The sequence below is a fragment of the Mus musculus genome, chromosome 4 (genome assembly GCF_000001635.26).
Source record: "Mus musculus strain C57BL/6J chromosome 4, GRCm38.p6 C57BL/6J".
Classification (NCBI taxonomy): domain Eukaryota; kingdom Metazoa; phylum Chordata; class Mammalia; order Rodentia; family Muridae; genus Mus; species Mus musculus.
In genome coordinates this window covers 113,081,239-113,104,661 of record NC_000070.6, presented here as the reverse complement: position 1 = coordinate 113,104,661, position 23,423 = coordinate 113,081,239, and the positions used below count along the sequence as shown (strand labels likewise).

General features: G+C 37.1%; 1 protein-coding gene across 1 annotated transcript in view; it reads left to right on the top strand.

Moving 5' to 3' along the window:
• The window catches only part of Skint6 (selection and upkeep of intraepithelial T cells 6), a 482,358-nt gene that overhangs the window by 182,312 nt on the left and 276,623 nt on the right, over window positions 1-23,423 (top strand). The window contains exons 15-16 of the mRNA NM_001103199.1: window positions 8,033-8,095; window positions 16,818-16,880. Coding sequence (NP_001096669.1) covers window positions 8,033-8,095; window positions 16,818-16,880 — 126 coding nt within the window. The remainder of the gene's footprint in view (window positions 1-8,032; window positions 8,096-16,817; window positions 16,881-23,423) is intronic.

Here is a 23,423-nt window from a genome sequence, read left to right as displayed (position 1 = left end):
TTTAAGCACAGCAGGCCATGATGAGCAGAGACAGTCTATGTTTTTACAGCTTTATTATAAAAAAGCAGGGAGAATGAGAGAAGGTAGAAAGAAGGAGAGACTGTCCATGGCCACATGGATAGAGTGGGGAAGGTAGAGAAAGAAGGAGGGCTAGAGATGAGAGTAAGAAAGGAGAGAGCTAAAAGAGAGCAAGGAGGAGACAAGCAGTCTCTTTTATAGTGGTCTGGGCTCTCTTGCTGATGCCAGGTAACTGTGGGGAGGAACATACCTGGCTATAGTCAGGTAACTGTGGCGGTGGAATCTAGCAAGAATGCCAGAAGCTTGGGACATTGTTTATGTGACTTATAATCCCAAAATTAGGGAGTTGGGGGCTCTGTGGTGTAACGTACCTGATTCTGGGAATGTGGTTCGCTCATTCATCTCTTATAGAGTTCTTGACTGGGTTGCCAGAGCAAGCCACATTCCACCAAAATAGACTGCCTATCACAGACCCAGTTAACTCCTAATCCTGTATTGGTATATCTTTGTCTGTAGACAAAGGAAATATGATAGGAGATTGACTATGTGTTACAAGAGGAACTGGAGACAATATATATAGAGGATTCTGTCACTTCTTGGGAAATCCCTGCATATGTTATGAAAAATTAAAAGGGAAAACTTTGAATGTTAATAGATTTTAGAGCTGAAGTGGTAAATATTAATGAATATTTCCATTACAGTCTTTTGTTTCCTTTACCTTCCTTCTTATCTAAGCAATGATTGTAATTGATTTAAAGGGGTACATTTTACTGTCCTTTTTAGTAAGCAGGAAAGATAAAGGTTTGTTTTATTGCCTCTAATTAAAACAATGATTAATCCCTGAAAAGTATTAAAGGATGACTTATTCTATAGAGAAGGTTGAAATGTCCTTCACATCAAAACCTTGTTCTAAAACCACTGGAAATACTTTGTAGATAATTTTGTCAATGCATAAGTTTCATTACCTGGATGTAAGTTTGTTGGCTGTTTCTAACAGATACTTTAGAAAAATTTTTAAGGAAAGAGTATCCAATTCACTTTGCTGGCTTTGAATACAGGATATACATCAGTTCAAAGTGGCCATGCATGGGAGCTTACTTGATGTCTGTGAACAGATAATTATGCAACTGTACATGAGAATGTGTTATGCATGTATAGTAATGTGTAACAGTAAATCTCTAACACAAATATGCACCAGTAATGAAAAGACGACTACATTAATATGAATACATGTTGTGTACTTAGATTGGGCAGATCTACCAGTCACTACACTACTATCTCCCACTAATATGAGACCCTTCAGAACCTGCAGTTTCTCCAGGCTAATTGCTTCTGCTCTAATTTTCTTCTTCTTCCTCCTTTGTGTCCTCTCCCTCTTCTATTTTCTCCTTCTTCTGTCTCCTAACTTTCCACTCCACCTTCTCTTCATCTGTTCAGTCATCAGCTCTCCTTTATTTTACAAATTAAGCTGAGAAGGTGTACAGGAAATAACCTGAGTGCTGACTCATTTTTGTTCCCATCTCCTCACAGGAGAAAGGAATTAACATCAAATATAATCAGTCCCAGGGCTATTCACAACTCCTCTGTATTTCTGTCCAATTAAAAGAATATTTTATCTTAGATATAATTGAACACAACTATTACTATTTTGTAATTTATAAAGTGTATGAGACCTAAGACCCAGTCCATCATCTTTGTTAATTAAATAGAAACTCTGTCATCTATTCTTACCTAAAATATTTATAATTTTACATCTGGCTATTTCTTGGCTTTAGATTGAATGCTATCTTAAAACCATCCTCTCAAAATTGTTCCTCTCAAAATAAAAAGCTTTGATTGGCTAGGAGACTATGTAAGTTTTTAACCCCCCCAAAAATCGAGGAACTACTGGTATTAACTGAAAATATATAGGAAGCCCAACACAGCTTCCAAATCTTAGCCTATTTATAGAGACGGCTGTTCAATTGGACAGTACTTTTCTTCAACATATCTGAGCATCCACTTTCAGCCAACTGGCCAGGGTCATCTGACAGACTTAGAGAATCAGGAATATTAAGGGCAAGCCTAATCTGTCTTGGCAAAATCAAGCTGTCTTAACTTGTAATTATTTCTTTCTTTGGATAGTATTATGTCTTTAATTGAAATAAGGCAATTCCTGCCTAGTGGCTGTTTTCCGACATCTGGAGTAACTCAAACATGCTCTGTTTTTTCTTTGAATTCACAGCAGGGAAAAATGAAAGTAGCAGACTAGTCTCACCAACAACTGAATAAATAACCTTAATTGTCACATTCTGTGTACTTCTTACATCTTTGAAAACCAAGCATCTACACGAAGTAATCTGGAGTGTTTTCTGTTACTTACTATCAGGTTATTTAGGATTAAAATAACTGAAAACACCCTAACAATAAACTCATTTCCATGAATTTCCTATTTCGCTGCTTAACTCACAGGCTTAAACATCTCTGATCTGTTTATAATAACAGGAATAGAAGTAGTGGGTCTAAGGCCTGTACTTCAAAATTTTAGTATCAAAGACACCCAATAATAACCCCACCCAGTCCTAAATCTAGGGAACTGCGACATAGACTCTTCATAACTTCTTCAAGCTGTATTTGGGTGTTAAGATATTTCTGAAGGGAGGGGAGATTGTAGGGAAATGGAGGAACTCATTACCTTAAGAAGGCTGCACCATTGATTGTCTCTGATGTCTGTGTCGTGACTGGATCTGGATGGAAAAACCGAAACATCTGGAGTTCAGGCAGGTCAGTTCAACATGTCTGATGATGAAATTCACCAAGGCTGTATATTTGTCATATATAAATCTAAAAAAAATGGCAGTATCATCAAGATAAACTTTTTGTTTTAGGCTCTAGAATCTATTTCTTTAGGGAGTCTCCCCCTATCATTTATGATCCATATAACTCTAGAAAGTATAAGTGCGTAATCAAACATTTCCAAAAATAGAAAGATAAATACATTTCCCCAAATCAGCACATCATCCAACTGTTAACCAGAAAAAAACCTGTAGCTTGCTCTCTGTATTGGAGGAACAATAAATCATCCAAAATGTTCAAAATCACACACATTTTAGCCTCTTTAGGCCTTTCTAATTTGTCATGCCAGGATATTAATCCCAAATTTCTGTGGAGTCCACGTTCCAGATTATGAGTCTCCTACAGACTTTATTAAATTGATTCACAGGTCTATCCATACCTGCTATATGAGGCAACATATCAAACTAGGATTTAAACCAATTTCCCATGGAACCCATGTCAGACAAAATATGAGTATCCTGTAAGACATATTAGAGCAATATATCTTTATACCATTTTTAAAGCAATTTATTCAAACTTTCACTAATGTTAGCCTATATGAAGCAGTTAATTTTCAATTGCTAAATTCAGTGCCTAGATCAGCCATCCTGTTATACCATCTATTTGTTGTGCTCTCTATCTTGAGCCAAAGACATTTATTTAATTAATACGCATTATATCTATCTACAATTCTTTCTACCTGGAGCAAAAGACTTCTATTAATTAATACCTGTCCATAGCAGGAGATTTTCACTGCTCTATCTACTTAGAGTCATTGACTAATATTACCTATATAGTTTGAAACTGCAGGTGAAAATTCTGATCTTTAAGTATCAAAAGTTTATATTTCTCTCTTTTTATCAGTGAGTTAACTGGTCAAGAACCATTGTACCTTTCCCCCTGCTCCCTGATTCTTTATTCACAGGGAGGAGCTGAGTGTAAAAAGACACATGTTGTATGTGTTCCTGTTTGGAGGGAGGTAGGGTGATGAGTGAAGGATGGGGGAAGCAAACACAGAAAGGTTCTCTCTCGTGTAGATGCCTCTCTGCCATTCTCTGTAGGCCGCTCAAACACAGACACCTTCAAATCCACCTGCTGCACCTTATAAAGCTGCACAAGCCCCATTCAGGTATTGGGGTGGGCAGTGAATTTTTACCTCTAGTTTGTTGGGTTCAAATCAATACAATGGGTGCCAATTTGTTGTGTTAAATCTCCAACACAAAACTCCCCTGGCAATGAAAACACAACTCAATTAATATGAATACATGCTGTGCGCCTAGACTGGACAGAACTACTGCTACACTATGATCTTCTGCACCTATTAGAACAATTAGAACTTGCTGTTTCTTCAGGCTACATGTTTCTGCTCCTCTTTTCCTCTTCCTCTTTTTCCTCTCTCTCTTCCATTTTTACTTCTCTTTCCCAACTTTCTGCTCCACCTTCCCTTTATCTGCCCAATATTATGTTTCATTCTGATCCAAATTATATAACTATCATTTTTAGGCCATGAGGTAAATGCAACATAAAATTAATATTTTAACTTATATAATGCAATGCAGAGCTGTGGGTGTAGGGGAAGAGCAGGGAGGAAGAGAGCTGTGTCTGGCCAGAGTTCTGGTGCTCTGGGTGGGTGGACACGAGAAGACTGCAGGACAATTTCCACGTGGCCCCAGGTGGGCATCTGGCTGTGTGAAGCCACTGACCCCACATGGTGGGGGGTGGACAAGGGGCAGCCACCAGTACTAGTTTCTGTCTCTGGCATCCCACACTGGATATGGCAGAGGAGCTGAGAACAGAATAGGGGTCCCGGGATGGCACTAGGCCCCAGAGATACTGGAAGAGGGCAGAGGGAAAGGAGATACTGGGTGGTTCCCACACAGGTGAGAGTCTTTAGTCCAGTCCGTGGCTGGAGCACAGGAAGGCCTTCTGATGGGAGGTCAGAAGTAGCTTGTTAGAAGAAAGCCTATCCCATCATCCAAGCATAGCGGGCCTTGATGAACGGAGACAGTCTAGGGTTTTAGGGCTTTATTATAGAAAGCCTGGGGGAAAGAGAGAAGGTGGAAAGAGAGAGAGAGAGAGACTGGACATGGCCTTGTGGAGAGAGGGGGAAGGGAAAGATAGAAAGAGAGTTAGAGGGTAAGAAAGGTGAGGCTTAGAGAGAGAGGTAAAATCTTAGAGAGAGAGCTTAGAGAGCAAAGAGAGAGAGCAGGGTGGACCCAAGCAGCCCTACTTTTAGTGGGCTTGTTATCTTGATGTTACTAGGTAATGGTGGGGAGGTATCTAGTCTGAAGTCCAGAAGCTTGGAACATAGTCTACATGACTGCTATCCACATGCCTCTACTGTGAGGGCTGGGGGTGATGGTAACTTTGACAGGAGCCAGAGGTACAAGAGACATGAAGGAACACCTTCCATCCCATGTAGGTGAAAATTAGCACCCATCGGGTTCTACCAGGGTTCAAGACCTCAGCTGGACTAGAGAACAGGGTGTCTGTGTATAGCCCATTGCCCCACAATGCAGAACAACAGATATGATGATTTTTCTCTTTTTGGATTGAAATCTTAGCATAGATGTGAGTACATTGTTATATATGTGTGATGTTAGTGTTAAAACCAAGATTGTCTGGGAGATAAAGGCAACACAATGGACAAGGGGAAAATGATTTTTTTTTTTTTTGGTGAGGGTCAGGAACTGAAATTTATTGTGTTATATCTTCATTAAAATATCTTAAATAATTTCATCTCTGTATGTGATGTATGTAGGTTCCAAAAATGAAAACATACTCATGTACATTCTTGCCAATGTTCTCTCTGACAAAACCTCATCTACTTAATCTAGATATCTTCAATGGATACAGTATGCCAATCATATTAGCAGCTGGGAAATAATGTTCTGAATGCCTATATTCATAGCTTGTCCCTATATTCTCTCTCTTTTTTTTATACTGGTGTATCTTTAGACAATTCTGTTCTAAAAAGCTGGAGTTGCCTTTATAGGAACTACTGAAACTACTTTAACAATGTTCATTGCTATTCAACTTAATGATAGATCTCTCTATTGAATCATGTGCATCCATACCCATGTGTACTGGCTAGCTTTGTGTCAACTTGGCATAGATGGAGTCATCACAGAGAAAGGAGCTTCGGTTGAGGAGATGCCTCCATGAGATACAACTGTAAGGCATTTTCTCAATTAGTGATCAGGAGGAAAGGCCCCTTGTGGGTGGGATCATCTCTGGGCTGATAGTCTTGGTTCTATAAGAGAGCAGGCTGAGCAAGCCAGGGGAAGCAAGCCAGTAAAGAATATCTCTCCATGGCCTCTGCAACAGCTCCTGCTTCCTGACCTGTTGGAATTCCAGTCCTGACTTCCTTGGTGATAAACAGCAGTATGGAATTGTAAGCTGAATAAACCCTTTCCTTCCCAACTTGCTTCTTGGTCATGATGTTTGTGCACAAATAGAAACCCTGACTAAGACACCATAGTACAGAGTAATACATAGATATACAGCAATCTAACTTTTAATCATTGAGGCTCAAGCCATTCATGTCTTATCCATAATTGTCTGAGAAACACCAAATAAACTCACTGATTCAACAGAGTTGGATTTCTAGAGTCACTGGTCATTTGTGGGTCCTCAATAATGTGTATAAAATTTCTTTTGTCAACCAAGAACTGTTTTGAGAGAAAGCACTAGCTACTTTTAAAGGCAGACTGTGTAAGGATTATCAATATGAAGATAAACCATCTGTACAGCATAAACTCAATAACTACACCTCCATGTGATATGAAAATAAGTGCCTTTTTTCTGTAAGATAAGGTGCATGCAGTCTTTGATGAGTTATTACTCATGTAATGAAGGATGATTTATCTCAGAGTTGTGTGTCCATATAGGAGGATAATGTGAGTGTGGCAATCTTTCCTCACATAGCATCAGGCCAAATGCCTCATTGGTGAATCTTAAGTGTTTCAGTAATATGGAGATGCACTTCAAATGCAAGGTTCACTATCTATTGAAATATTTGCAAGTAAATCATAATGCAGAAATTTGAAGAAACTATGTTAAGTGGCCATGTGGCTTTACTGTTGAAGATAAAATATTCAAAGGAGGCAAGTTGGCATTTCCACAAGGAATTTTCCAAGAGGAATGAAGGATAAAGCAAAACAAAAATCAAACAAAGAGGAATTCTGCTATGCACAATATTAATAAATGCTTTGAGGGAAAAGGGGTTGAGGATGATTCTAGCTTTTAATTTCACAAATATGGAAGAAGGGAACTAGTTACCAATTGCATTGGAGCTCTCTTTTGGAAAAAAAGAAAAAAAAAACCTTTATATCCCATGTTCAAAATGTATTCAAATGAGAAGGTATAAGAACATAGGGTAACAGTGCTCAGATATTTGGACCTAGAATACATATCAGGTTCAATATTGGAACTTCACTGATATTTAATTAATATTGGTCACAGCCATGAAAAAAAATCATGACAGCCAGATGCAAGTCAGGTTATGATAGGGGTCTTGGGATTTGAAAATGTGAATGCCTTATTATTAAACAGATACTTAGACCATTAAAAGCTGAGGATACAACCTACGGCGAAATGGAGAGGGATACAACTGATATTGGTTCTATTATGAATCATGGTATTACACCCATCATTCTATACCTAGAGAACTCTGAGCTTTACAGGTTTAGAGGTCCAGTTGAAGGAAATATGCTCCTTTGCAAATATATTGTGTAGAAGTTGTTATATGAATCTAGCCTCCGGTGCTTTTATTGTCGGTAATTTGTTCATTTGCAACATAAAAGTGAACAAGGCATTTCTAGGGCAATGGTTGTCCTAGGAATAAATCAGAATGAAATTCTACATTCCAGGTGTGTTTATATTATAAGTCAAGCACTGCCATTGTGACAAAGAGCCTAGGTTCAAGACAGATAAACAAAACATTTTCCTGACATCACAAAATGAAATGAGAACCTAGCTGGAGTGAAAAATGCAAGCTGTTTCCCTTTGTTTGCTAGGAAAGAATTTGCAGTAAAAAAAATACTTAAATAAAATAATGAAGATCTAATATATGCTATGCAAACAGTACTGCTCTAGATATGATGATAGATATACATCTTACTCAAGCCCCCTGCCCCCCCCAAAATTTCTCAATGATATAAAGTAGAAACTAATTCAATGTATGATCTTTCGCCTACAGGGATTGAAGAGTTGCTGTCAAAAATTATTCTATCAAGTATCCAAAGTTCCAGGGTGGATCTAGGTATGGTCAGTGAAGATTTCAAAATATAATTAGAACCCATGGTCTATGAAAATGTGTGTAAATAAATATTAATGTTATTAATTGTATTTCCTTGATGCCACTGTATCCATAGATGCATTTCAATTCTTCTACAGGTGAAAGTGCAAGAGAGTTTGAAGTATAAGAAAATATGTTTAGAATTGGGAACAAAACACCCATGGAAGGAGTTGCAAACACAAAGTTTGGAGCTGAGACAAAGGGATTGACCATCTAGAGACTGCCATATGCAGGGATCCATCCCATAATCAACCTCCAAACACTGACACCATTGCACACACTAGCAAGATTTTGCTGAAGGGACCCTGATATAGCTGTCTCTTGTGAGACTACGCCAGGGCCTAGCAAACACATAAGTGGATGCTCACAGTCAGCTATTGGATGGATCACAGGGCCCCCAATGGAGTAGCTAGAGAAAATACCCAAGGAGATAAGGAATCTGCAACCCTATAGGTGGAACAACATTATGAACTAACCAGTACCCCGGAGCTCTTGACTCTAGCTACATATGTATCAAAAGACGGCCTAGTTGACCATCACTGGAAAGAGAGGCCCATGGGACTTGCAAACTTTATATGCCCCAGTCCAGGGGAATGCCAGGGCCAAAAAGTGGGTGGGTAGGGGAGTGGGGGGGGGAGGGTATAGGGGACTTTTGGGATAGCATTGGAAATGTAAATGAGGAAAATAGCCTAATTAAAAAAAAAGAAAATATGTTAATATTCAGCTCTTCTTGATCAAAGGCCAAATAAATTTTCAAAGTAAGTGGCATTGAAATAGGAGTCTTGATTGAAATAGGAGCTTATGAAACCTTGATTTCCCAGAAATTTTGTAATACAGCCTGGCCAAATTAAAGGTTCATGCCAAGTTAATAGGTAGTAAAAAGTTATCAGGTATGACAAAATATGGTATGTGTAGAGTTTATTGTGTGTGAGCAAAAGTTAAGTCTCAAATTTGAGGTCTTATATTCATGACATGCCTACATATGTATAGGGATTAGTTCTTGCCCAAAATTTGGTTACAGAGGTTAACATACTTGTAAGACAAGAATCTTACCCTGATTATATGTAGGGGGAAATGATAGAGGCTTCATGGGAAGATATTGATATATGTCCTCAAAAACTACCCAAGGCTTTGCCTATTTTAGAAACATAGGATATAACTGGAACAGAGATACTAAATTTAAAAAGGAGCAAGGGCTTAAGTGCCTAGATTCCTACCACAGAAATGGTTAACTCCTAAGACTGCATTAGTAGATCAATGTCTGTAGACAAAAGAAACTTAATAGGAGGTTGACTATGTGTTACAAGAGAAATTGGAGATAAAGTATATAGAGGATTCTGACACTTCTTGGGAAATCCCTGCACATATTATGAAAAAGTAAAAGGGAAAACTTTGAATGTTAATAGATGTTAGAGCTGAAGTGGTAAATATTAATGAATATCCCCATTCCCTCCTTATGTTTCCTTTACCTTCACTCTCTTAGCAATGATTGTAATTGATTTAAAAGGCTACAATTTACCATCCCTTTTAGTGAGAAAAATGAGAAAAATTTGCTTTATTGTCCATGTCCATAATTATAACAATGATTAATCCATAAAAATTATTAAAGGATGACTTCTCCTCTCAAGAAGGTTTAAAAGTCTTTCACCACGTCAAAATCTTGTTAAAAAAAACCCACTGGAAATACTTTGAAGATAATTTTGACAATGCATAAGTTTTCATTACCCAGATGGAAGTTTGTTGAGTACTTCTAACACAGATACTTCAGAAAAATCTTTAAGTCAATTGTATCCAATCCATTTAGTTAGCTTTGAATGCAGGATATACAGCAATTCAAAGTGGCCATGCATCTGAGAGTATTTGATGTCTCCGAACATGTAAGTAAGTCACTTTACATGAGAATATGGTATGCATGGATAGTAATGTGTTGCAGTAAATCTCCAACACAAATATTCCCCAGTAATGAAATGACAACTCAATTAATATGAATATATGCTGTGCACATAGATTGGGCAGATCTACTACTATAGTACCATCTTCCACATCTATGAGACCCTTATACCTTGCATTTTCTCCAGTCCATGTGTGTTTGCTCTGTATTTCTTCTTTTTCCTCATCCTTTGCATTTTCTCCCTGTTCCATTTTCTCTATCTCGTCTCTCCCAGGTTTCCAATCCACCTTCCCTTTATCTGCTTATTCATAAGCTCTCCTTTATATCACAAATTAAGCTGGAAAAATTTACTAGAAATTAGATAAGTACTGACTCATTCCTTATTCACAACCCCTCACAGAATAAAGGAATAAACATAAAAAATAATCAGTCTCAGGGCTACCCACAACACTTCCCCATTTCTGTCAAATTAAAAGACTATTTTATCTCAGCTATAATTGAACACAACTATTCCTATTTTGTAATTTATAAAGTACATGAGATCTAATACCCAGTCCATCATCTTTGTTAATTAAATAGAAACTCTGCCATCTATTCTTACTAAAAAGACTTATAATTCTACATCTGGTTATGTCTTGGCTTTATATTAAATGGAACCTGAAAATTATCCTCTGAAATCTGTTGCTCTCAAAGTAAAATGCCTGGGTTGGCTAGGAGATTATGTAGGTTTTGAACTACATCAGAAATCCAAGAATGAATGATATTAATTGAAAATATAATGGAAGAGTAACACAGCTTCAGACTTTAGCCAATTTAAAGACACTGCTGATCACTTGGACAGTCACTTATTTCAACACTTTATACCATCCTTATTCAGACTACTGGCTGGGGTCATCCCCCTTTCTGTCCAACTAGAAGACTATTTTATCTCAGATATAATTGAACAGAACTATTACTATTTTGTAATTTATAAAGTACAAGAGACCTAACACCAAGTCCATCATCTTTTTACTTAAATAGAACCTCTGTCATCTATTCTTATTTAAAGACTTAAAATACCTCATCTGGCTATATCTTGGCTTTAGATTGAATGCCATATGAAAATCATCCTCTCAAAATTGTTCCTCTCAAAGTAAAAAGCCTGGATTTGGTAGGATACTATGTAGATTTTCAACCCCTAAAGAAATTTATGAACGACTGTTATTAACTGAAAATATATAGGACCTAACACAGCCTCCAAAACTTAGCCTATTTTAAAAGACTGCTGATCACTTGGAGAGTCCCCTACCACAATACTTTGGAGCATCCATCTTCAGCCTACTGTCCAGGTTCATCTGACAGACTTACAGAAACAGGAATATTAAGGACAAGCCTACTCTCTCTTGGCATAATCAAGCTGTCTTAACCTGTAATTGTGTCTTTCTATGGACAGTGTTATATCTGTAGATGAAATGAGGCAATTTTTGCCTAGTGGCTCTTTCGCCACAACTGGAATAACTCAATGATGCTCTGTTTTTTCTTTGAATCCACGATAGAGAATACCGTAAGCAGCAGATTAGTCTCAACAACAACTGAGTAAATAAATTAAACTTCACATTCTGTGGACTTCTGACATTTTTGAAAGCCAACTACCTCCATGAAGTAATCCAGATAGTTCTCTGTTACTTACTCAGTCATTTAGGATTAAAATAACTGAAAACACCCTAACAATAAACTCATTGCCATGAATTTCCTATTTGTTACTTAACTCACATTCTTAAACATCTCCAATCTGTTTATAATAACACTAATAGAAGGACTGGATCTAAGCCCTGTACTTCAAAATTTTAGTATCAGAGAAAATTAATAATAGCCACTCCCAGGTTCTAAAGACTAGAGAACTTGGACGATGACTCTTCATAACATCTTCAAGCTGAATATGGTTGTTGAGATACTTTTTGAAGGGAGGAGGAAGGGTAAGGAAATCGGAGAATCCATTGGACATAAGAAGGCCACACCAACATTTGTCTCTGATGTCTGTGTGGTGACTGGATCTTGATGACAAACAAAAACATCAGGAGATGAGGCAGGACATTTCAGCATATCTGATGATGAAATTCACCAAGGCTGTATATTCTGTCATATATAAATCTCAAAAAATTTTAATAACCTCAAGGCAACTTTTTTGTTCTATTCTCTAGAATCTAGTACTTCAAGGAGTCTCCCTCTTTCAAATACTACCCATATAACTCTTGAAGTTTTATATACCTTAGTCACCTTTTCCAAATACACAAAGACAAAACCTTTTCCAAGAAGCAGCATACACTTCAACCAAAAACCACAAAAACCTGTAGCTTCTGATCTGCCAAAGGACCTATAAAACAACCACAGTACTCAAAATCACACAATGTTTAGCCTCTTTAAGACTTTCTAATTTGTCATGTCAGTATATTAACCCAAATTTTCTGTGGAGTTCATATTAGAGAATATTAGTCTCCTGCCGACTTTATTAAATTGATTCACACATCTATTTATACTTGCTTATGAGAGATAGCTTGTCAAAACAGGATTTAAACCTAAAATTCCCATGGAGCCCATGTCAGACAAAATATGAGTATCCTATAAGACTTATTAGAGCAATATATTTCTATACCATTTTTAAAGCAATTATTTCAAATTTTCACTAATATTTCTCAATAGGAAGAAACTAAATTTTAATTGTTAAACACTCTTCCTAGAGCAGCCATCCTGTTATACCATCTATTTTTGTGCTGTCTACATTGAACTACAGAAATTTATTTAATTAATAAATATTATAATATCTATCTGTTATGCTCTCTCCCTGGAGCCACAGATTTCTATTAATACTAGTACATTACAGGCGATTATCACTGCTCTCTCTATTTGGAGTTAGTGACTAATATTCCCATTCTAGTTTTGAACTACCTGTGAAATTTCCCATCTTTAAGTAGCAAAAGTTTATATTTCTCTCTTTATATCAATAACCTGGTCCAGAGAACTTTGTACCTTTGTTTCCTGATTCTTTATTCATAGGGAGTAACTGAATGTAAAGAGACCCACATTGTTTATGTCATTGTTTGGGGTGAAGGGGGCAGTGTGAGGAGTGAAACATACGTGGAAGAGAACACAGAAAGTCTCTCTCCAGTGTAGATGTCCCTTTTTCATTCTCTGTAGGCCCCTCAAACCCAGCCACCTTCAAATCTACCCTGCTGCAGCCTATACTCCTGCCCAAGCCCATTCAGGTGTTTGAGGGTAGTGAATTTTTATCTCAGGTTAGTTGAATTCCAATCAATAACTTGGGCTCCATTTTGTTATGGTCAATCTCCAAGCACAAAATGGCTTAACAATGAAAATACAACCCAATTAATATGAATACATGCTGTTTGCCAAATTGGGCAGATCTACCACTACACTTCCATCTTCTGAATTATGAGACCCTTTGGAACTTGACGTTTCTCCAGGCCATGTGTTTCTGCTCCTCTTCTTCTCTTCCCTTTCCTCTGTGTACTCTCCCTCTTCCATTTTCTTCATCTCTTTCCCAACTTTCCACTCGACTTTCCCTTTATCTGCCCAATATAATGTTTCATTCAGCTCGATTTTATATAATGATCATTTTTATGCCATAATTTGAATGCAATGTAAGGTTAATATTTTAACTTATATAATGCAGCACAATAGATATCATGATTTTCCTCTTCTTGAATTGAAGAAATAGCATAGATACAAGCAAATTATTATATATGTGTGATGTTAACATAAAATCCAATATCATCTGGGAGTTAAAGACAACCCAATAGACAAAGAAAAATGGTATTTTTTTGTGAGGGTCAATAACTGCAATTTACTGTGATATGTCTTCATGAAAATATCTTAAATAAACTCATCTTTATATGTGATGTATGTAGGCCACAAAAAAAAAAATCACAAAGTCATGAACACTGTTGCCAAAGTTCTCTCTGAAAAGAGTCCATCCCCTTAATATAGATGACTTCAGTGGATGCAGTATGGCTATCATATAAGCAGTTGGGAAATAATTTTTATGAATGCCTTTATTCATATTTCGACCCTATATTCTCTGCTTTACTGGTGGAGCTTTAGATAATGCTGTTTTTAAAAGCTGGAATTGCCTTTATATGAATTACTGAAACAACTTTAACAATGTTGACTCCCATTAATGATAGAGATCGATCTTGAAACATGTGTGTCCATACCCACGGTGCAGAGTAATGTATAGATATACAGCTATCTAACTTTTAACCATTGAGGTTCAATTCATTAACCTCTTACCCATTTGAGTGAAAAATACCAAATAAACTTGCTGGTTCAGCACAGTTGACTTCCTTGGAGTCATTGGACACTGTGGGTCACCTGGTAAGGTGAATAAAATTTATTTTCTCTTCCAAGACCTATTTGAAGAGAAACAATTAGCTTCTTTTAACAGTAGGCTGTGTGAGGATGATTAATCTGAAGATAAGTCATCTGTGCAGCTTAATCTCAATAACTACACCTTTTCCATGTGATATAAAAAGAAGTGTCTCCTCTCTGTAACATCAGTTGCATGCAGTTGGTGATGAGTTATGCATCATGTAGTGAAGGATGATATATCTCAGAGTTGGGTGTTCTTAAAAAAGGATGTGTGTGTGTGTGTGTGACAATCTTTCTTTATATAGCATCAGGCCAAATGCCTTATTGCTGAATCTTGACTATTTCAATTATGTGGAGACACACTTCAAATACATGGCTCACTATCTATTGAAAAATTGCAAGTACATCATAATGCACAAATTAAAAGTAACTATGGAAAGCAGTCATATGCCTTCACTGTTGAGGATAAAACATTTAAAGGAGGCTTGTTGACATTCCCACAAGGAATTTTCTCACAGGAATAAAGGATGAATCAAAATCAAAACAAAAATCAAAGAAAGAGGGATTCTGCTATGCACAATACTAATCAAGACTTTGATGGAAAAAGTGGTGGGGGAAGATGTTAGCTTATAATTCCACAAATATGTAAGGAGGGAACTAGTTACCAGTTGCACAGGAGCATTATTTTGGAATAAAACTTTATAACCCACACTCAAAATATATTCAAATAAGAAGGTATAAGAACACACAAAAACAGTGCTTGAATATTGGGATTTAGCATGCTTTTCAGGATCAGTATTGTAAATGCAAAAAAGTTATGATGTCTAGGAAACAGATTGTATCTCAAATGTTGACACGCAGAAGATTAAATACCAAAAGGGAGTTACTCAAAACCAGACTCTGGACACAACTCGACACAGAAATACTTGGGAATCTGTGGGTGCCATAGTACTGGAGACAGTAATATGACTATGTATTCAACATGGACTAAGGCAATATAAAAGCATCCATATGGATATACTGACTCATGGACACTAGGAAACCTTAACTATTTCCAGACATGTTTCATTATAATTATCAGTGACAGGAGAACAATAGCAAAAAAGACTAAGCACCAAGAATTATTGCATAATAGCAGAGCAGTTCAGTACTGAGTTTACAATGCTGTCTATAAGTGGTTTAGAGAATTCTATATATATAGAAAAATTGATTCTTTCTCTGAAATTCATCACGTTTGCTGAGACAAGTGTTATGAGATATTTGAGAGGTGGGAAAAGGCTTTTATAGATCTGAAAGTCTTACACTTTTTTAGCTTCAATTGTGAAAAGAGTTAATCCAAACAAGGTGGGATATATAGAGAAGAAGGTAGAAAAAATGGTTTGATATGTTCACCTAAAAATGAATGGGACATCTGGCATGCTAAGAAAACTTTCACTAAAACAACAAATGTTATGTATTGAGATTACTGATCCATGAAGCCAAACAAGTGAAATGGTGATATTCAGAGAGCATGTGCCTATTCAAAGTCATGAAATCCAAAATTAGACTCAATTAGACCATGCTGAAATAGAAAGGATATCATCATGGCTTTGCAGCTTTAAGTTCCTAGGTAAAAGCTTGATGAAAAAAATCCTATCTTATTTGGAAAGATTGTAACATTCTCCGTAGTAAGCATCACTGATATTTAATCAATATTGTTCACATCCATGAACAAATTCATATGCTATCCAGATGCAAGGCAGGTTATGATAGTGATCTTGCTGTTTGAAAATGTGAATACATTGTGAATAAACACGTAATCAGATCATTAAAGTCTGAGGCACAGCATAAGGTGGAATAGAGAGGGATACAATGATATTGGTTCTAATATGTTTAATGGTACCACAATATATAATCCAATACATTGAGAACTCTGAGTTTTACATATGTAGAGATCCTGTTGAAGAAATTGTGGTTCTTTGCAAATATATTGTGTACAGGTATCTGATCTCAAAATGTCTGGTGCTTTTATTGTGGGGAAATTTGTTCATTTGCAACATAATATGGAACAAGGCCTCTCTAGGGCAATGATTGTCCTAGGTATAAATCAGAATGAAAGTCTATATTCTGTGTGTGTCTATATTATGAGACAAGCACTAACATTGGGACAAAGGGCATAGGTCCAAGAGGGATAAACCACATATTTTCCTGACATCAGAAAATGAAATGAGGTCCTAGCTGAAGGCATCAAGGTGAAAATTTCAAGCTGTTTCCCTTTGTTAGCTAGGAAAGCATTTGCAGTGAATAGTATATCAATAAAATAATAAAGATCTAATATATGCTACACCAAGCAGTGCTGTTCTAGACATTGTGGTAGATATATATTTTACTCAATTGCCTTAAACCTCAATGACATAGAAACTAATTCAATGTATGGTCTTCTGTCAACAGGGATAAAAGAGTTGCTGGTGAAAATTTGTCAATCAAGTATTCAAAGTACCAGTGTGATTCTAGGTATGATCAATTAAGATTTCAAAATAGAATTAAACAACATCCTCTGTGAAAATGTGTGTAATAAAATTTAATGATATTAGTGAGATTTCCCTGATGCTGCTGTATCCCTAGCTACAAAGAAACTCTGCTGTAGGTGAAAAACAAAAGTATTGTCTATCTTGGGTGTGATCTCAGCGGAAGATTCAAGGTGTCCAGAGGACTCTTCACACTGCAGGCACCCAAGCAAACTCAGAATCTTGAGATCACTGGTGAGTGGAACACAACATCTGTTCCAAAAATCCAAGAGGGTCTTGTACTAGCAGAAACACAGAAAAAGGACACCTGACAACCAGTGGCTGGGATTCATTCTGGTTGGCGCCACTCCTGGTGATCTTGGGTGCAATTTCCACAGAGGGTACCGTGGTCCCCAGAGGACTCTCCATGCTGCAGGTACCCTAGCACTCTTAGGATCTTGAGATCACTGGTGAGTGGATTGCAACATCTGTTCCAAAAAACCTAGGGGGTCCTGTGTTAACAGAAACAGGGTCAAAGGACAAAGGAAGGCCCTAGCACACCAATAATCTTGGGAACACTGAGATCAGTCTAAGCAGGAGAGCACATGGGCAGAAGAAGCAACAGAGCTTCTTGGACAGGGTCCCTTTTGGCCTTCATCCTCACCCAGGAGACAGCACTGAGACCCAGATCCCTGGGCACTTTCTCTGATAGAAGAGAGCTAGCATCCAGGGAGGGCTCTAAATCCAGTACTAAGGAGGTAGATCTGAGCTCCAGACTTCTGTGCACCTTCCCTGTAAAAGGTGACCTTGCCTCAGAGAGTGTTCTGACCACTGGGACTCAGGAGAGTGTTGGTCTCCCAGGAGTGCTGACAGAAACTAAAGAATCACAGGAAGAACAAGTTCCAGTCAGAGTCAACTAGATAATCTAACACAAAAGATTACCAGATGGCAAAAGGCAAACAAAAGAATCTTACTAACAGAAACCAAGAACACTCGGCATCATCAGAACCCAACACTACCATCACAGTGAGCCCAGGATAAACCAACAGTCCCAAAAATCAAGGATAAGATTTAAAATCATATCTCATGATGCTCATAGAGCATTTTAAAAGGAAATTAATAAATCACTTAAAGAAATGTAGGAGAACACTGCTAAACAGGTAGAAACCCTAAAAGAGGAAACACAAAAATCTCTTAAAGAATTACAGGAAAACACAACCAAACAGGTGATGGAATTGAATAAAACCATCCCAGATCAAAAAAGGGATGTAGAAACAATGAAGAAAACACAAAGGGAGACATCTCTAGAGATAGAAACACTAGGGGAAAAAATCAGGAATCATAGATGGGAGCATCAGCAACAGAATACAAGAGATGGAAGAGAGAATCTCAGGTGCAGAAGATTCCATAGAGAACATGGATACAACAATCAAAGAAAATGCAAAATGCAAAAAATTCCTAACACAAAACATCTAGGATATTCAGGACACAATGAGAAGACCAAACCTAAAGTGAATAGGTTTAGATGAGACTGAAGATTTTCAACTTCAGGGGACAATAAATATCTTCAACAAAATTACAAAAGAATACATCTCTGACCTAAAAAAAGAGATGCCCATGAACATACAAAAAGCCTACAGAACTCAAAATTGACTTGGCCAGAAAAGAAATTTCTCCCGACATATAATAATCAGAACAACAAATGCAACAAAAAAAGATAGAATATGAAAAGCCGTAAGGGAAAAGGGTCAAGTAACATATAAAGGCAGACCTATTAGAATCACACCAGACTTCTCACCAGAGACTATGAAAGTCAGAAGATCCTGGACAGATGTTATACAGATACTAACAGAACACAAATGCTAGTCCAGGCTAATATACCCTGCTAAACTCTCAATTACCATAGATGGAGAAACCAAAGTATTCCATGACAAAAACAAATTCACAGAGAACCTTTCCACAAACATAGCCCTTCAAAGGATAATAAAGGGAAAACACCAACACAAAGATGGAAATTATGCCCTAGAAAAAGCAAGAAAGAAATCCTTCAATAAACCTAAAGGAAGACAGCCACAAAAACAGAATTCCAGCTCTAACAACAAATATAAGAGGAAGTAACAATTTATTTTCCTGAATATCTCTTAACATCAATGGACTCAATTCCCCAATAAAAAGACATAGACTAACAGACTGGCTACACAAACAGGACCCAACAGTTTGCTGCATATAGGAAACCTATCTCAGGGAAAAAGACAGACACTACCTCAGAGTAAAAGGCTGGAAAACAATTTTCCAAGCAAACTGTCTGAAGAAACAAGCTGGAGTAGCCATTCTAATATCGAATAAAATAGACTTCCAGCCCAAAGTTATCAAAAAAGACAAGGAGGGGCATTTCATATTCATCAAAGGGAAAATCTTCCAAGATAAACTCTCAATTCTGAATATTTATGCTCCAAATGCAAGGGCAGGCAAATTAATTAAAGAAACAATAGTAAAGCTCATCACACACATGGCACGACACACAGTAATCATAGGAGACTTCAACACCCCACTCTCATCAATGGACAGATCCTGGAAACAGAAACTAATCAAAGACACATTGAAACTAACAGAAGTTATGAAAGAAATAGATTTAACAGATATCTACAAAATATGTTATCCTAAAACAAAAGGATATACCATCTTCTCAGTACCTCAGGGCACCTTCTCCAAAATCAACCATATAAATGGTCACAAAACAGGTCTCAACAGGTACAAAGAAATTAAAATTATCCCATGCATCCTATCAGATCACCACAGACTAAGGCTGAACTTCAATAACAACATAAATAATAGAAAGCCAACATTCACGTGGAAGCTGAACAACACTCTGCTCAATGATACCTTTGTCAAGGAAGAAATAAAGAAAGAAATTAAAAAAAAACTTTTTAGAGTTTAATGAAAATAAAGCCACAACATACCCAAACTTATGGGACACTATGAAAGCATTCCTAAGAGGAAAACTCATAGCTCTGAGTGCCTACATAAAGAAACTAGAGAGAGCATACACTAGCAGCTTGACAGCATACCTAAAAGTTCTAGAACAAAAGGAAGCAAATTCACCCAAGAGAAGTAGACAGCAGGAAATAATAAAACTCAGGGATGAAATCAACCAAGTGGAAACTAAAAGAACTATTCAAAGAATCAACCAAAACAGGAGCTAGATCATTGAGAAAATCAATTAGATAGATAAACCCTTAGCCAGACTCATTAGAGGGTACAGGGACAGTATCCTAATTAACAAAATCAGAAATGAAAAGGGAGATATAACAACTGAATTTGAGGAAATCCAAAACATCATCAGATCCTACTACAAAAGGATATACTCAACAAAACTGGAAAACACGGATGAAATGGACAAATTTCAAGAAAGATACCACATACCAAACTTAAATCTGGATCAGATAAATGACCTCAACAGTCCCATACCCCTAAAGAAATAGAAGCAGTAATTAAATGCTCCCAACCAAAAAATGCTCAGGACCAGATGGTTTTAGTGCAGAGTTCTAACACACCTTCAAAGAAGACCTTATTCCAATTCTCCTTAAGCTATTCCACAAAAGAGAAATAGAAGGTACTTTACCCATTCATTTTATGATGGCACAATTACTCTGATACATACACCACGTAAAGACCCAACAAAGAAAAAGAACTTCAGACCAATTTCCCTTATGAATATCGATATAAAAATACTCAATTGAATTCTCGCTAACCAAATCCAAGACAAACATCCATCATGATCAAATAGACTTCATATCAGGGATGCAGGGATGGTTTACTATATGGAAATCCATCAATGTAATCCACTATATAAACAAACTCACAAACAAAAACCTCATTATCATCTCATTAAATGCTGAGAAAGCATTTGAAAAAATTCAGCACCCATTCACGATAAAAGTCTTAGAAAGATCAGGAATTCAAGGCCTGTACGTAAGCATAATAAAAGCAATATACAGCAAACCAGTAGCCAACATCAAACTCAATGGAGAGAAGCTGGAAGCAATCCCACTAAAATCAGGGACTAGACAAGGCTGCCCACTTTCTGCCTACCAATTCAATATAGTACTCGAAGTCCTACCCAGAGCAATTAGACAACGAAAGGAGATCAAATGGATATAAATTGGAAAGGAAGAAATCAAAATATCACTATTTGCAGATGATATGATAGTACTTATAAGTGATCTTAAAAATTCCACCAAAGATCTCCTACACATGACAAACAGCTTCAGATAAATAGCTGCATAGAAAATTAACTCAAACCAATAAGTGGCCTTTCCCTACACAACCAATAAACAGGCTGAGAAAGAAATTGGGGAAACAACACCCTTCAAAGTAGTTACAAATAATATAAAATACTTTGGTGTAACTATAATTAAGGTAGTGAACGAGCTGTATGATAAAAACTTTAAATCTCTGAAGAAAGAAATCAAAGATCTCAGAAGATGAAAAGATCTCTCATGCTCATGGATTGGCCGGATCAATTTAGTAAAAGCAGCGATCTTGCTAAAAGCAATCTACAGATTCAGTGCAATCCCAATCAAAATTCCAACTCCATTCTCAATTTAATTAGAAAGGTTAATTTGCAAATTCATCTGGAATAAACAAGTACCATGTATATCGAAAACTATGCTAAACAATAAAAGGACCTCTGGTGGAATCACCCTGCCTGACAAAAAGCTTTACTACAGAGCAATTGTGATAAAACTGCTTGGTACTGATACAGCAACAGAGAGGTAGACCAATGGAATATCATTGAAGACCCAGAAATGAATCCACATACCTATGGTCACTTCATCTTTAAGAAGGGAGCTAAAACTATCCAGTAGAAAAAAGACAGCATTTTCAACAAATGGTGCTGGCACAACTGGAGGTTATCATGTAGAAGAATGAGAATTGATCCATTCTTATCTCCTTGCACTAAGGTCAAGTGTAAGTGGATCAAGGAACTCCACATAAAGCCAGAGACACTGAAACTTATAGAGGAGGAAGTGGAGAAAATTCTTGAAGATATGGGCACAGGGGAAAAATTCCTGTATGGAACAGCAGAGGCTTGTTCTGAAAGATTGAGAATAGACAAATGGGACTTCATAAAATTTCAAAGCTTATGTAAGGCAAAAGACAATGTAAATAAGACAAAAAGGCCACCATCATATTGGGAAAGGATCTTTATCAATCCAAATCAGATAGGAGACTAATATGCAATATATATAAAGAACGTAGAAGATGGACTCCAGAAAATCAAATAACCCTATTACATAATGGGGTACAGAGCTAAACAAAGAATTCTCAACTGAGAAATACAAAATGGCTGAGAAATGCCTGAAAAAAGTGTTCAACATGCTTAATCGTCATGGAAATTCAAATTAAAATAACCCTGAGATTCCATCTCACACCAGTCAGAATGGCTAAGATCAAAAATTAAGGTGAAAATAGCTGCTAGCAACGATGTGGAGAAAGAGCAACATTCCTCCATTGCTTGTGCGATTGCAAGCTGGTACGGCCACTCTGAAAATCAGTCTGACTGTGCCTCAGAAAATTATACACAGTACTTCTGGAAGATGCAGCAATACCTCTCCTGGGCATATACCCAGAAGATGTTCCTACTTGTAATAAGCACACATGCTTTACTATGTTCATGGCAGCCTTATTTATAATAGTCAGAATCTGGACAGAACCCAGATGTCCTTCAACAGAGTAATGGATACAGAAAATGTGGTACATTTACACAATGGAGTACTACTCAGCAATTAAATACAATGAATCATGAAATTATTAGGCAAATGGAAGCATCTGGAGGATTTCATCCTGAGTGGGGTAACCCAATCACAAAGGAACACACATGATATACACTCACTAATAAGCAGATATTAGCCCAGAAATTTAGAATACCCAAGGTAAAATTTGCAAAACACGTGAAACTCAAGAAAAGGAAGACCAAAGTGTGGATACTATGCTCCTTCTTGGAATGGGGAACAAAATAACAATGGAAGGAGTTACAGAGACCAAGTTCGGAGCTGAGATAGAAGGAAAGACCATCCAGAGACTGCTTCACCCAGGGGTCCATCCCATATGAAATCACCAAACTCTGTCACTATTGCATATGCCAGAAAGATTTTGCTGACAGCACCCTGACATGGCGCTCTCTTCTGAGGCTATGCCTATGCCTGGCAACTCCAGAAGTGGGTGATCACAGTCATGTATTGGAGGGAACACAGGGCCTCTAATGAAGGAGCTAGAGGGGTCTACAACCCTATAGGAGGAACAACAATATGAACTAACAGGTATTCATTAATAGAAGTCTGTGGCTCCTGGTAGAAAATATACCAGGTTGATATTATAATACAAATTAATTACTAAATGTCTTTGGCTTAAGATAGACCATACAACATATAGATCATATACCAGGATGTCTGCTCTAGGTAGAGTTTAACAATTAAAATCTAGCTGCTTCCTACAGGCAGATATTAATGAAAGTCTGAGTAAATTGCTTTAAAAATGGTGTAAAGAT